Below are 15,644 nucleotides of genomic sequence, written 5' to 3'. Positions count from 1 at the left end.
GCCCAGAACCAGGACAGTTTACAGGGAGAAAGAGGGTCCATGCTTACCTTGTTTTGGGTTTTGTTCTTAAATACTTTTTGGTTTTTAAGTTTATTTTTATTTATTTTGAGAGAGAGATAGCAAGCAGGGGAGGGGCAGAGAGAGGAGGAGACAAAATCCCAAGGAGGCTCTCCACTGATATGGGGCTTGAACCCACAAACCAGGAGATCGTGACCTGAGCTGAAATCAGGAGCCAGATGCTTAACCGACTGAACCACCCAGGTGCCCCTACCTTGCATTTTTGATCCTTCCTTGGTGCTCTGTATATTCTAACCTGGGGGGGGTGGGGGGGAAGAAAAAACAAAAGATAAAACACAATCCCTGGGAGACTAATGGCAAAGTTATACAGCTCTGTTTTCTTCCCAGTTGAATTCATTTCCCTGCTTAATCCTGCTCATCTCTCTCAACACACGAGGGCTCTTGGCTGTTAGCCACTCTGGGGGCTGGGGGCTGCGGAGACCATCTTGAGCTCCCAGGCTCAGAGGCTCCTAGCTTATCCCCAATCGAGGACATGGGTGAAACCTACACCAACTAACACAACAAGTAATTATATAAAGAAAATGGCTATTAAGGATGAAGTTCATGACTAGGTTCATGGTACCTTCCATGAGGGTCATCTTTGTCCGTGTCCATGCTTTCTCTGAAAAAATGAGAGAACATAACTGTTTGTTAACAAAGACATACAAAACTGTTTCTTACAATATAGAAGGCTCTCATTTATCCAGAAACTAAGTAATCAGAAAGCTTAAATAGCCAGTGTTGACTATCGACTTAGAGTCCAACAAAGACAACTTGAACCTCCTACACAAGGACCTCTTCTCCAGAGTATCAAGCAAAAGCTAGGTGTCGTCTCCGAAGAGTTTGCACGTTAACATCTTTTACAACATATTTTGAACATCGGGAATACACAGCATTATGGAAATTCTTAATCAAAGTATCCAAATAACTATACTACCTCATTCCCCTCATTGTTCTGGATAAATGAGGTCCATTCATTTGCAAAACATACCAAGCCTCAAATATACGTGTGCATACATATATATTTGGGGGTGGTGGTGAGGTGAAGAGGGGGAAACCAAAGTACCCACAAAGAAGCACTGAGCAGAGCCCTCAGGCAGCTTTTCAAAGGCACTGCTACCCAATGTTCTGGTTCTCAGCAAGGTAGGGAACCCCCAGGTCCGAGGAGCTGGGATATAGGGCAGGAGTGGGGCTGAGGGTCCTGGGTCACCAGCAGGGATCTACCTCCCTTTCAGAGACTCCAGAGATCCAAGTTTCAGGGCACCTTGTGGTTCGGTAGAAAACAGATGGAAATCCTCCAAGGAAGGAGTTCCAAATCCTCCTGGGGTGAGCTCACACCCTTCTCCAGCCCCTAAGTTTACCAGGAGGGCACTGACGAACACCTGAGCTTCTCTTTTTCTTGTATCCTATTAAGAACAGAGGGATGTGGCCCTTCAAACAATGTAGTCTCAAGGGCAAAAACAACTTTCCCAGGGGCACTGAATCACACTGTAGGCATTCTAGAACAGTGGTCCAACCAGGAGCCCTTGATTTCCTCATGGGCAGGGAGTTTCTGTAGCTAGTCCTAAAGCTCAGAAGCAATCATTCAGGCCACGGAGGAAAATGAAAACTCCCCCTCCCTTTTTGTCTAGACTCATGTGTGGTCATGGAGGCCCAGATGATCATCCCAGGTGAAGAGAGCTCCACCTGACCGATCAGACTTTAACACATTAAAATTACAGGGAAAGGGATCATGGGTGCCTAATGGGGTCTCCATGAATCACCGAAGATTTGCAAACAGGGTGCATGAGGGAAACCTGGAGGTCTTGGGTGGGGACAAGGTTGGAAACCACAGGTTGAGAGAGCAGAAGTCTTAGAAGGCACCAGTGACTCTATCAGCACTTGCCTAAGACAAGTGGTCCCTGGAGAGCGTCTCCTGGCCTCCCTGCTGGGAGTGACTACACCCTCTCCGTACTCACACCCACTCTCCATCCCCTGGGCGGTTGCTTGCTCAATCATCTGGGGTCACTTACATATTAATCATAGCACCTCCTAGTGGGCATCTGACCTTCAGCCACTGTGCTCCCCAAATTCGACCTGTGAACTTCAGCAGAAAGGACATCTGCTGTAGGGGAGACACCTCCTTGGAGATTTTCCCTCATTAAACAAAAGAAAACCTCTTAAGTGGACATTTGGATGAGATTCCACGCAGTTGCCTCAACAAAACAAAACGTGCCTTTGAGTGTTCTACGCAGCACCCTACTGCCTGGGGGTTTGTACAGATACAGAAGAGTTGACTAGAAGTGTGCAAATTTACTTACTCAAAAGAAAAGTCATCAAGTCTAAAAAGAAACAAAAGTACTATTTAATATAACAGGTACATACTAATTTAAATAATGTTTCAGGACAGTATCAGTGTTCCTACAGTGTTTTGGGAGAGGACCTGTACTTATTTCTTCTACAAACACAATGAAGCGGCTGAGGTCTTCCTCCGAGAGAGGCCCTCCGGCAAAGTTCTCTTTGAAATCACCGAGATTACATCCATAGGCTTAGCCAGCTTGCTCAAAAGAGCCAAGGATGACGAAGGAAGGGGTGAAAGACCCAACTCGGCTTTAAGGTTCTTCCTTTTCCCTTGACGTGGAACAGTGTGGGGACAGGAGGGGGTTCGTAAGTGCCTCAGCAATGCTGGAGGCTGCCTCCTGCTGACAATCCATGGGGAAGAGAAAGAAAGAAAAAAAAAAAAAAAAGCCAATCGTGTGGCCACCTAGACTTGGATCTTTCATTTCCATCCCTTTGCACCAAGAGGACCCCTTCTTCCGGGAGGAATGGTAGATGGCCCCTCGATGTTCCGGAAACGGACACCAGGTTTGGCCAGAGGAACATGAACCCTGAAGGGCTTACTGGTAGTCGGTGGAGCTGCCTTTCCGCTTGCGGTTGCAATCCGTGCCGCCGGGGCCCAGGGGGCTGGAGAGGAGGTCGGTGGTGCCCGGGGACATGAAGTCACTGATTGTTGAAGAAATGTCCATTCTCTGGTCGGCCATTGGAGGTCGGGACCTAGCACAAGGAGGCACAAAGGCGCATTTGTTGCCACGTGCTCTTCTCACACGGTGGCGGGCCAGGGTGGTCTGGTGGAGGGCCGGGTACTTGTGTATAGCACTAACACCGCTCCCACCCAGCCAGCTGGAACAGGGACGTGGCAGAAAGGAAAGAGCGTCGTTCAGACTTCATGAGTTATGGCCGAGCATTTAGGTTCACCTGCTCACTGTTCTGGTGAAGACACAAAGCTCAGAGAAACCGGGTGGCTTCTCCCGTGCTACGGCAGAACCCAACACGCTAGGAGTTCTCGCCCAGAGCTCCTACCTCGGAGGGGACCCGCTATTCCCTGACGGTTCGATTTTCTTCCAATCCATAAAGCAAACAGGAATCCCTAGTTATCTTTGTATTTTTGTTACAACTTTTGAAAAAGTGAGGGGAAAGCAGAAAATATCCTTTCTCAGACTTGAAGTCTCTCTTGGGAGCCAGGAAAATATGGTCCCTCCCTATCACCGGGCCAGGCAAAAATCTGTCCCGTCTTTCCCGGCTGTCCGTGGTACCCCACATCCCCTGCAAGGAAAAGCTGCATGAGGATATAGAGACCTTGTAGAAAACTTTGCAAAACACCTTGAGAATTCACATTTCAAAAGCGTGGAGTGAGCCGGCCCAAAAGAGAGGCTGACAAGTACCTTGCAAGGGACTGCAAATCCAAGCCGAGTTGAGAGGGCCGCGCACTGCCCGAGGACGGGCCGAGCTCCACACCACGTGACCCGGGCGCTCACTCCCTCTCCCTGGGCTCAGGTTGCTTCATCTGCAAAGCAAGAGGGGAGACTGTGAGGCCGTTTCCAAGACGATGGTCACGGCCACAGATTAGTGCACCAGGGTTAGGAGTGGGCCAGCTTTTCACTTGCGGGGCCACTGCTGGAGGGAACATCTTTGTGCTCTATCCCCAGGCAGCTGAGCTATGATTTCTTAGGACAAATCTAAAAGCATGACAGAAGGGACCACACATAGTATGTCTGGGTACGTTCTGGAACACCGTGCTTCAGCAGAGCTCCAATAATTTATATCCCCAACAAGAGTGCCTGTCAATCTGAAGAAAAAAAAACAAATCCCCATTGGTTTTTACTTGCATTTTTAAATGATTACGGATGGTGTCCCTATGTTTATAGGCATTTCTCTGGTTTCCTTTGTGCCCACTCATGTCCTGCTTTTCTACCGTATTTTCTTCAGTATGGACGGGCCTCCTAACTCATGTTCACCTGGACACCTGAACCTGCTGGAAGGAAAGCACACAATGAACTAACTGCCCTCACTTTCTTTTTTTTTCAACGTTTTTTTTTTTTTTTTTTTTTTTTATTTATTTTTGGGACAGAGAGAGACAGAGCATGAACGGGGGAGGGGCAGAGAGAGAGGGAGACACAGAATCGGAAACAGGCTCCAGGCTCCGAGCCATCAGCCCAGAGCCTGACGCGGGGCTTGAACTCACGGACCGCGAGATCGTGACCTGGCTGAAGTCGGATACTTAACCGACTGCGCCACCCAGGCGCCCCAACTGCCCTCACTTTCAATCCACGACCTCTCACCACGGATGCCAGTGCTGCCGGTGGCCCTGGAATCCCCTTCTCCGCTCCTGGGAACATCACACCTGCTCTTTTGTCCCCATCCGTACTCTCGGCTGATACTTTCTGCTCTACTTCACTGAGAAAAGTGAGCACATCTACGGCCCACCTACAAGCTGCTGCTTAGGACCCTCTGCCCCCGAGGGGTGGGGACTCCATCCTCTCCCACTACTGAAGACCAGCCCTCCCGAAGTCTCGCCCTGCCTCCGACCCTGCACCATCCACTTTCCCCCCTCTACTGGATCACTCTCCTTTGGATAAAAACACACAACAACTCTCCTCTTGAGGAAAAAACAAACGCTTTGTTGAACTCTATGCCCTTCTAGTCCCTACCTCATTTCTCAGTTTCCAATTCCTTTCCTTTTACTTGCTATAAACCAACTCAAATTGGGCTTTTGTACCCATCATTCCAACAAGACAGCCCCCGTTAGGTTCCCCAGTGACCTCCTCGTTGCTAAATCCAGTGGCTGGTCCTACATTCCCTCCCTAAGTGCCCCATCCCAACACCTGCTGGAGCTGATCTGTCCCTCCTCATTGGCTCTCGGCCTTGGGGAGGCCAAGTTCTCATTGTCCCCTTCCGCTTCACTGGGGCACCTGTCCCCTGATGGGGTCTTTTGTTGGTCCCTCCTCCTCTCTCACCCCTACATTGGGGTCCTGCGAATGTCATCACACTTCCTGTGTTTATACCCACTTCCTAAGAGGTCTGTGTACTTTCATTGCTTTAAATATGATCCACGCTAGAAGAACTCCCAAATATATACCTCCAAGCCTGGACATCTCCTCAATTCCAAAGTTATGACTGTTTCCCGGATGTCTCCCTTTGAATAGACAACAGAGACCTCAAACTCAAGTATCCAAACCAAACCCCTGGTCCTCCCCAAGCCAGGCCCCCTCGTGATGCTCACATCAATGGTACTTCCATCCTTCTCAACGCTCAGGCCCCAAACCTAGAAATCATCCCAACTCCTTGCTTCCTTTCACAGCCTGCACCAGATCCATTAGACAATCCCATCAGCTAACCTTTTTAAAAAACATCCAAATTCAACCACTTTCCCCCATTCTCTTTTCTATTTCTGCTCAAATGTCACTTTGGCAGCGAAGCTTCCCTGAATGTCCACAGCAGCACCAGTCCCCTCTAACCGCCCCACCCTGCTTCATCTTTACCCACAATCCTTATCAATAATCTATTTACTAGCTTCCTTTCCATTAGACTAGAAGCGTCAGAAGGGCAGGGATTTGGTTTAGTTCATAGCTTACACCCTAGTAGCCTAGAACACTCTCTAGCATAAAACTCAATAAATAGGGGCGCCTGGGTGGCTCACTTGGTTAAGCGTCCGACTTCAGCTCAGGTCATGATCTCATGGTTGGTGGGTTCAAGCCCTGAGTCAGGCTCCGTGCTGACAGCTCGGAGCCTGGAGCCTGCTTCCGATTCTGTGTCTCCCTCTATCTCTCTCTGTCCCACCCCCAATTGAACTCTCTCTCTCTCAAAAATAAACAATAAAATTTTTTAAAAAATTAAAAAAACTCAATAGATGTTGAATGAATAAGTTTGTATGTTAGGAATATTCATTCTTGTATGTCATAGATGTCATAAATATCAGCCCCCTTTTGGCCTTCTAACTTTGCTTACAGTATTTGTAGGCACAGTTAAAAGTAACATTAAAAAAAAGCCTTTTCTCAGCCCCAAAATACAAATGCCCTCTTTACTAATATTTTTGTAACTTTATTTAGCTCTTTATCCATTTGGAAATTATTTTTGATACACTACTTACGGTTGGAAACTTATTTCCGTCCAATGGATAGATAACTGTGCCAACACCATTTACCAGACCTTCTGTTACCTGTCATTTGAAAGGCCACCTTTATTGGTTTATTGTCCTATTCCATTCCTTTGACCTAGTTACTTCCAGTCCAGTCCTATGCTATTGTGGCTTTATAATACATTTTAATATTGGGTAGAACAAAATCTTCTCCCTCTTACTACTTTTCATCTTCAGAATTCCCCGGTTATTCCAATGTATTCCTTGAGAAGCAGGTTATAATCGTTTAATCAGATCAACAGTGGCTGCCATGATAATCCTCATTATTACTGACAGTAGGAGAAGGAGACCAAGGAGGAGTAGAGTCCTACCCTCGGGGTCTCGGCGACCCTCTGGGCTGCGGGTCAGTTGCGGGGTGCCACGTCTAGCCCCCACTGTCTCTTTGTGAACAGCCAGACGACAGCCTGAGGTGGACTATTCCAAGTTCCAGGGCTCCTGGGAGAAAGCACCCTTCCCAAAAAGAACTCCCATGGGAACTGCCAATGACAGCAGGTGGGGGGGTTGGGGAGGTGATTTATTACCTGAAGTTAGAGTTCTTAAAGCTCAGATCCACTGCAAGAGAAGCAAGGGGCCACGGGGCTTATCGGTCACCTCAAAGCGATTTTCATGTTTTGTAGTTTCCTTTTGGGCAGTCAACTTCTTCCGGAAACCTACAGTGGGGCCCACAAGAAAAGAACACCCAGCCAGGTCACTTGGGGGAAGATAAACCGAACGATCTCCTGTTGGCTAAGGGACACGGGGGGGCGAGCTCCCAACTCCTGGTCAGAGGCTCACAATCCCAGCCTCCAGCTGCCTATTAAACCCAACTGCGGACACATGAAGGAAGTGGGCAGGCGAGATTTTTCTACGAAAAACAATGCTTTTTAAGTGATTAAACATGGATTCCTAGACGTGCCTTTAAGAGAAAGAAGATTAGCTGTACTTTTCGTTTCTCCTACTGGCTCTGTGTCAGGCACTGTTCTCACCGCATCACGTAGATTAACTTATTTACACCCCAAAACAACCATGAGGTAGACGCTACAGTTTTCTTCACTGTACCGATGAGAAGGCTGAGGCAGAGAGAGACGTGAAGACACTAGCCCAGGTCACACAGCCGTGGGGCCCCATCGCCGCTGAGGACAGCCTCCGCTCTCTCCCAGGTGAAGAGCCGTCCGAGCGCAGACAACAAGGAACAATGGAAAACAGGCCTTCAGGAAACACTAAGCCAAAGCACGTGTGCACAGGGCCAATATCTGAGACTGCTAGAGGCAAGGTAAGAGGTTTATAGGAAATGCCCGTGAAGCTCATGTACAGAGTCTGGGCACCTATAGCTAAGGGGAAACGCAATTCGGAGAAGTTGCTTGTGTTATCAAATGGCCTGCCGCCCTGCCCTTCTCCTACTGGCGGGAGACGGGTCTCTTCTCGGGCCTGTGGTCCCCGCGTCTAGAAGGAACTGGCTCTAAAGGAAGAGGGCCACACCTGCGCTCCCATTCCCTTTCTGGAGATGGCAACATCAGGTCTTGAGTGGGCCTTTCCTGACCTTTCTGAAGCAAAAATTCTGGAGTTTCACAGTCTGCTGGCTACTTCTTGCAGCCTTTGGAATACCTTGGTCTTGAACGTCCAGAAATAGGGCTGCTTTTGTCCTCTTGACTTAAGCTTCTGTGCGGTCTGATTCAGACACCCTCACTGACCCGGGTAGCCACAGTCTGGACACGTGCAAACAGCAGGACAGGATTTTGGGGTTCTAGTCCCTAAGCCTCAGCTGAACAGCCCATGGACACCAAGTCCCCAGGGCAGTGCTGCCCAAGCACTTAGCCTCCAAGAGTGTCTTCACCACGCATGACTCGGATGGCGGCACCAGGGCTCGTCTGGAGCCCCCCCACCTTTGCAAGGACCCCTCTCACAGTTACCTGTTGTCTCTTGGAGCTCCCTCCCTGGGCTCCGTCTGATTCCCCACATGGGTCCCACGCTCTCCTCCAGCCCCCAGATGAGGACCCACCCTGGGCACCCCCTCCTTCCCTCACCCTGCTTGCCCTCTGACAGATGGGCCACTGCCTCCCTCCATGCCGTTCTCTTCCCCAACCTGGGCCCTCCGTACTGTGGTCACAGATAGGATCCCCCCCTTATTTAAAACACTTCAGTAGCTCCTCCCCTGCTCTGCCCCAAGCCTTCCAGAAACTCCCTACCAGGAAACATCAAACCTCCACAACAGGTTGGTTGGTTGGTTGGTTGGTTGCTTGCTTGCTTGCTTGCTTGCATTTCCTGCCCCGCCCAGCCCTCCCCATCTGATGCCTAAAGCTCTAGGCACTTAAGTTCTCAAGAGCACGTGACCTCCACTGGCCCACGCTGCTTTGCCCTTTACTAATTGGTCACCCGGTGAACGGCTCTCCTTTCAAGTGCCTTCAGGTTGAAGGCATTTCTGGCTCCCCCGAGAGGCCTTCTGGCTCTGCCCATGCTGTTCTGACCCTTCTCTTCACACCTGTGGCCCCTCCACTCTCTGCCCCGCCTCCGTGATCTCACTATTAGGGAGTCCCCTGGTACCGCACCTCACTCTCTTTCCCTCACTTCTCCAAAACTTAGATGAAGGCTCTCAGTACCAAAGCCCATATGAAATTTCTTATCTGGATCAGTTGTTCCAATACTCAAATTTCCTTTATAGAAATAATGAATGCTCCCACAAATGCTGGCACTATATTTTGCAAAACAAAAATCAGAAAGGCCTTTCCCGTATGCTTGGACAAAGTAAGGAAGCTTGAATCAGCTGTGACAAGTATTTCTGGAAAGCTGTCTTCTCTCCAAGAAGGTGTTCTTAGATGTAAGACAATGAAACAACAAAAGAAAACCCCTCTTTCTGTGATTTCTTCCGATAGAGAACTGAGCCCAGGGAGGGAGCTCCAAGAGACAACAGGTAACTATGAGAGGGGTCCTTGCTAAGGGGAGCTCCGGGCCAGCCCTGGTGCTGCCATCGAAGTCACACATGGCAAAGACACTCTTGGGGGAGCCTGGCCTGGAATCGGGGACCCCATGTGTGTCCACTTCTGAGCTGGAGACTTCCAAAGGAGGGGGAGGTTCACCGGATGTCAGAGGAAGCAAGGCACAAAGAGACTTGTGCAGTGTGCTTGGGGAGAGCTTGATGGTACCCTCAGTAACCCCTCAATCCCCTCGTGCTCCTTGGAGCTCAGGAAGAAGAATCTCAGGGGCTCCATACAAAGGAGCACAGGGCTGGGAGGGGAGTCCCAGCCTCGGCTAGCCCCTGCAGAGCACCTTGGCAGCTGAGAAGGGTGAGGGTGAGCCGAAAGCCGCAGAAACCCACACGGGTCATCGACGAGAGGATGAGAAACCCACCCATGTCATCTATAGGAGGATGACCACATTGAAGACCACCGATCGCAGACCAGGCGTCTCTCTCTGCTTTCCCTCCTCCTTGACCCAGTACCCCAACGTGCTACAAGAAGGGGAGGGGGCGTGTAGCTTGCATTATGGTTCCAGCTGTTAGCCTCCCCTCCCTGCGAGGACAGTGTGCAGGACGTCCCAGTGTTGGCCCTGCCACGTGATTCTCCTTGATGGATGAATGCCAGCGGAAGGGACGGCCTCAGCTTTCTAAAAGAATCTTTACCACGTGTTCCTTTGTGCCGAGAGCGGGAATTTCCCGGAGCGAGGCTCCTCCTTTCGCGGAGGTCCCGGATGGATAGAGGCACGAGGAAGAAATAAAGCTTTGCTACTGGGAGCCACTGAGAGGCTGAGGCTGGGTGTCACTAGGGAGACCAACTCTTCTGTTTGCCTCAGACCTTCCCACTTTAGCACCGCAAGTCCTGCCTCCCAGAAAACCCGTGTCCCCCACAAACCAGGACAGTCGGTCACCTAGTTCCTACCGCTGCATCTCTCACCCATCCGAAGCAGACCGACACAGGCAGGACGAAGGAAGCACAGACGGGATCCTGGAGCCACTGACGGATCCCCTGATCTGGGAGGAGGGAAGGGACAGGGATGTTCACACTGGACTAGTTTCATCTTCACAATAACCCATCCGTGAATTGTGGTCATTATCCCCATTTTCCAGGTGAGGATGGAGGAGGCAAAGCTAACTTGCTTAAGATAACGCAGCTGGCAGGTGGGGACGGAAGCCCAAGTGTGCCCGGCTCCATGCTGGGTCTTCTGACTACCACACCACTGCCAGTGCCGTCTCCAAAACCACCCCCAGCCCCAATCCAAGCATTCCTGGAGCAGGCATGAGGGGAAGTAAGAAAAGGCAATCCTAGTTCAAGACAGCTACAGAACCTGAACCAATAGGTTTGTCTCTGGGCTTCCTGGCAGCCAGGGCAGAGAAGGAAACGTCCAGCCCTCACACTGGCTGGGAAGCGTATCCTCCGGACAGACCGACCAGGGAGGGGTATCTGTCAGGGAGGTTTATGGGACCTGAGCAATGCCGGGCCTAAGGGCTCTGAGGCAACAAGCTTTGTGAAAGAAGAGAGTGCTTCCTCCTCTTAAAATGGGACCTCAGTGAACACCTGCCCCGGCCTGCCCCTACCCTCAGGTGTGACAGCTGATGGTGCTCTGTTAAGCCACGTTGTGAAGCCCCAGTATGTCACTAGGGTGGCAGTGTTTGATGGCGTGGCTTAATAAGAGGGTGTGGCTTAGGAAAATATGGACGCTAGGGAATCGGCATCCTCGATTACCCTACTAGCTGTATGCTTACTGATTTGATTCCTCAAAACCCCAAGCCTTCCAGTAAGGGCCCCTGCATGGCCATCTCTGTGTCCCACAACCTTCAGGGGCCTGCCCTGGGCACAGAGGTGTTCCAGAAGTACTTTCCCTCCCTGCCTACCCCCCCCCCCCCGACCAACCCCAGAGGGCCATGGCAGGTGGCCCTTGGTCCCATCCTCCACGTTCTCCACGATGTGGTGCTGGGGCCTGGCTCCAAGTTTACTGAGGGAATGGATGAGGAGCTGCTCTAGTCCGTTCAGGTGGTGGTGGTCTCTGAGCAGAGGCAAGAGGCTGGAGGGGCTCTGTCTCCTCTGCAAGTCCCTGGGCCCTCCATGGTCCCTATGACAGCCTGTGGGGATTTCAGTTGCCTTGCTTTGCAACAGATGCATTTAGAGAATGTTCGCCCAGTAAGGCCAGGTGCTTTGAGCCTAAGGTAACAGGTGTTTGCATCAGGGTCATTTAACGAGGATTTGTCTAGCCCCTACGGCACCGGGGACACAGGGAGGAATCAGCAGTCCTAATGTTCAAGATCCCCTCAATCGAGCTGGAGAGACAGGATCTAAATAAAGACATGACTGCATGCTCGCTGCAAGGGGCGGAGCCAGGCTTACACTTGCACAAACAGCACAAGTCCGGGATGTGCCTCTGCCGTGGTAAGTGGCAGAGATCTGCGGAGCCGTTATGACAAACTTCCAGCAGGTGGCAGTCAAGTGTCTTGAGGAAGGAGGGCCTTTCTTCCCTAGCTGTGAGGCAAACGTAAGGGACAGGAGCAGAATGGAGGAGGAAAGACTTAGCTTAGGGGCTGGTGTGTGTGTGTGTTGTGTCGGTGAGGGAAGGAGAAGGAACCAGGGTGGCGGTGAAACTTGAATTAGGGGCTGCAGATGCTTGCCTGGTGGACTGGGCTGTTGGAAGTCTGTTCTGAGCTGGGGAAAAAAGCACTGACCGTGGCTGTCAGGGGCCAGGGGATCCCTGTCTGTGGCACCTGTGGACAATCCTGCTGGTAGCTCTAGATGCTTGGGAATCCCGGAATCAAGCACAAATCAAGGAGGCTGCGTTTGGAAGCACAGGGCTTGGAGGGCCAGTTGAGAGGGTCTCACGGGGGCAGGATTTGTAAGTCCTGGGGAATTCTGTGAATGAACACAAGGCTGGTTCTTGTGGAAGAAGTCTTCAACAAGATCAATGGAACAGAACCTACAACATCCCAGTCTCCAGGGGCTACTGGGGGCCCTTAGTGGGATTCAGAGATCTCATGAAGAGTCACGAGACAGAGCACGCACCTCGCCCAGCACAAGGGCTTAGTAAATGTTTGCTGAATGAATGACAAAAGAGATGCCTTCTTAGACCTTCGCCAAGTCTATTACTGAAGTCTAGGAAGAAGAACCTTTCTTCTTCTTTTTTTTTATTGTATAGAATAAGAGAGCCTGGCCCTAAAGACTCAGAGGGAAGAACACTATTTCCACCAGAAAACTTACTGCCTGAAGTTGAAGAAAGTTCTGGAAAACTTCCGCATCTTGTTCTAAAGGAAACCAAAGGATGCAGTGCTGTTATTTCGTGGTAGAATCAAGACACTGGTGTGAGGGAGAGCAGACGGGGAGGTCTGGGAGGCTCTCTGAGTTCCAGGTCAGGGCTGTGGATGGAGGCAGGCTGGCCCAGCCAGCAGGGGTGGACCCAAGGAGGGTTGAGACTCTGAGGAGAAAAGGGATATGCCTTCTCTGAGGATGTGGGCAAGGTGAGAGAAAAGGGGAAGAATACTGAGCAGGTGTTTCTCCAGAGCCGGTGGATCAGGCATGTGACGTCCTTGGCACTTTCACAAGCAGGGGCTGGGGAAGAGCTGAGACTCTCCCCCTGGCAAGGGGCAGGTGGGGCGTGGACAAAAGACGAGATCATGGGCACATGAGGAGGGAGGGCAGGGCAGCGGTCAGTGCAGGGCCTCTGGAGCCAGACGGCTGGGTTCAAATCCCAGCTCTGCCACCTACGAGGTGTGCGTCCTGGGCCAGTTCCGTGACCTCTGGGAGCTGTACTTTCTCCCCCGTAAAATGAGAAGGATGCAGTCACAGACTGAATGAGCTCAGTATCGGAAAAGCACTTAGAACGCTCATCAGATTAACTGTGCTTATTGAAATGGAGGGCCTCACGCTGCTGAGGAAAGGAGGGGTAGGAGGCTGTGGAAAGGTAAGCTGTGATGTCAAAGACATCAAACTCAGACGGGACACTCTGGAATGAAGGAGCTCAGAAATGGTAAGAGCAGAGTGTGTGTGCCTGCCAGTGGACATAAAGAACTTAACAGGGGGCTCTGGGGACCACGAGGGAGTCAGTGAGGGGGGCTGGGGAATGGGTAGAGGAACCTGGGCATGGGGTGGGGGCCGGAGGAGAGGGCAGTATTTTGCAGCAGGGAGGACTCATGACAACTGGAAAGCTGAGTGGTATTTCGGGAGTCCAACCCCTTCATTTTACTTCAATGAATCCAACATACAGGGAAAGAGCTCCTCCTACAGAAAGCTGGGAACAGGATCATGAGAAACTTAAGTCAATGGCTGATAGTAACAGAACTGCCTGGGAAGGTGAGGTGGAGAAAGCAGGGACAGTGATTTCCCTACAGAGACGGGCACCACAGCGGACAGCTGGCTGCCCAGGGCTGGGGGACTCCCAGCGGAGGGGTGTTGGGGGACAGGAAGTAGATGTCCCTGTTATGGCTCACCTACCATAGGTTTTGGCTGACAGGTAAGGAGGCCTCAGATGGTTACCAGGCGCCCAAGGCCCTCAAGCAATCCCCTCAACGCACTCTACTGAGCACCCATATCCACCAGGTAATTTGTACGGTGAAAAGAGTCAGGGAGTTGAATAAGTTTCCACCACAAACTGCATGTGGCAGTCAAATTTCAATCGAGGACAATGTCATAATCATGAAGACACCGTTAGCGTGCGGGTCCACAGTCACTCATTCGTTCATCTTTCAGCAAATATTTGCTGAGGGCATCCACGTGCCAGGCACCGTTCTCCACAGCGGGACTGCGGGTGAAGACACAAACATCCTTGTCCTCACCTGGTAAGCATTCTGGGGAGGAGGGCAAGCAGAGACGAGTAAGTAAGTGATGCTGGCAGGTGGGGAGCGCTGGGGCGAGAACTCAGAGTCGGGCGGGAGGAGCTCTGGAGACGTGGCAGCGGGGAGGTGAGGAGGTGAGATGTGGAGGGAAGAGCACTCCAGGCCAGGAGGAGCCTGCACAAAGGCAGAGAGGGAGCCGAGGCTGTCAGGGGACCAGCCCTGGAGCAGGGTGGGCACAGACCACGTGGTGCCTGGCGGACCCCCGTGAGGGCCTTGGTTTTGCCTCTGAGTGAAGTGGGGGGATGATGGGCCCCCACTTGGGGCTAAGCCTGGCTGCAGGGTTGAGAAGAGATGGTGGGGAGGGGGGACCTGTGTGTGTGCATGTGGCGGTAGCGGGACTGGGTGGGTGGGTGCACCTGCTTGTGCGTGAGTGAGCATGTCTGTGCCTGCGTGTGCGCACGGGTGAGCGTGATGCATGTGCGTGTGTGGGAGTGAGTGTGCACATGCCTGCATGAGTGCGTTGGGGAGGCCCGCGAGGAGAGGGCTACGATGGCCTGGGGAAGGTGACACAGCTCGGTCCCCGCCCAAGAGTGCGGGCAGTGAGGAGGGCATGACAGGGCTCGGGGCTATGTGGCCAGGTGAGGTGATGAGTTGCGGTCACTTCCTGGTATACTCTGGAGTAACAGCTGACCGGACTTTCTGATTTTTTTCTGGCATGAGGGGTGACAGCCACTCTGTGAACTGCACAAAGGCCCCCAGGTATGGGGGTGCCTGGGGGTGAAAGTCCCAACGTGAGCTCTACTTGCCAGGCTGCATGCCCTGTGTTACGGCTGGAGGAAGAGGGATCTCTTGTCGTCCAGCCAGAGGCCAGCAGCCATTGGTCGGGGAACTGTTAAGTGAGAGGCACGACGAGACATCGAAGTTGCAGGACGGAGTGCACAGCTGCGCACTGCACTCCTGCTGCCCCTCCCCTCCCATCTGGAGCGGAGACTGCCTCCTGGTTACTGAGCATCACCCCTGCTGGGGACGGTGCTGACCCAGATGTGGCTCATTTGGTGGGTATAACAACCTTTTGGGAAAGGCATCATCATCAACATAGTGTAGAAGATGGCAATGAGGCTCAGAGAGGTACGGCCACTTGTCTGAGATCACAAGCCAGCAGGGGGAACGGACACCCAACCCCGATGTGCCCAACTGGAGAGCTGGGCCCCACATGGTTTGTGTCTTCAGTGACTCAGCAGAGAAAAGCGAAAGTAGGAGATGTAGGGCAGGGCCAGCTGAAGCCCATCCCACCTCCTTCCTATGAGGCAAGGATGTCAGAACGCAGTAAGGACGTGCCCCGACCAGGGTACTGGGGGGATGGCCGGTGTGTGTCTAACAGATGGTCCTCTCCGTTTTCACTCGCAA

The 15,644-nt window shown here is 51.9% G+C and overlaps 1 protein-coding gene across 12 annotated transcripts in view; it reads right to left on the bottom strand.

The window, feature by feature from the left end:
- The window catches only part of BMAL1 (basic helix-loop-helix ARNT like 1), a 106,072-nt gene that overhangs the window by 27,508 nt on the left and 62,920 nt on the right, over nucleotides 1–15,644 (bottom strand). For 8 of the 12 annotated variants that reach the window (XM_058688291.1, XM_058688289.1, XM_058688292.1 and 5 more), the window contains 5 exons: nucleotides 7,033–7,161; nucleotides 3,759–3,880; nucleotides 2,938–3,090; nucleotides 641–679; nucleotides 272–313 (listed from right to left, as the gene is read on the bottom strand). In XM_058688291.1, the coding sequence (XP_058544274.1) occupies nucleotides 272–313; nucleotides 641–679; nucleotides 2,938–3,077 (221 nt within the window). In that variant the 5' untranslated portion in view covers nucleotides 3,078–3,090; nucleotides 3,759–3,880; nucleotides 7,033–7,161. Of the gene's footprint in view, nucleotides 1–271; nucleotides 314–640; nucleotides 680–2,069; nucleotides 2,174–2,937; nucleotides 3,091–3,758; nucleotides 3,881–7,032; nucleotides 7,162–15,644 lie in introns of those variants that run through there. The other 4 variants (XM_058688296.1, XM_058688297.1, XM_058688298.1 and 1 more) reach the window with 2 other exon arrangements.

Source organism: Neofelis nebulosa, chromosome 10 (genome assembly GCF_028018385.1).
Source record: "Neofelis nebulosa isolate mNeoNeb1 chromosome 10, mNeoNeb1.pri, whole genome shotgun sequence".
In the NCBI taxonomy this organism is placed as follows: Eukaryota; Metazoa; Chordata; class Mammalia; order Carnivora; family Felidae; genus Neofelis; species Neofelis nebulosa.
Note: the sequence above shows the minus strand (reverse complement) of the source record. Positions and strands in the feature narration are given on the sequence as shown.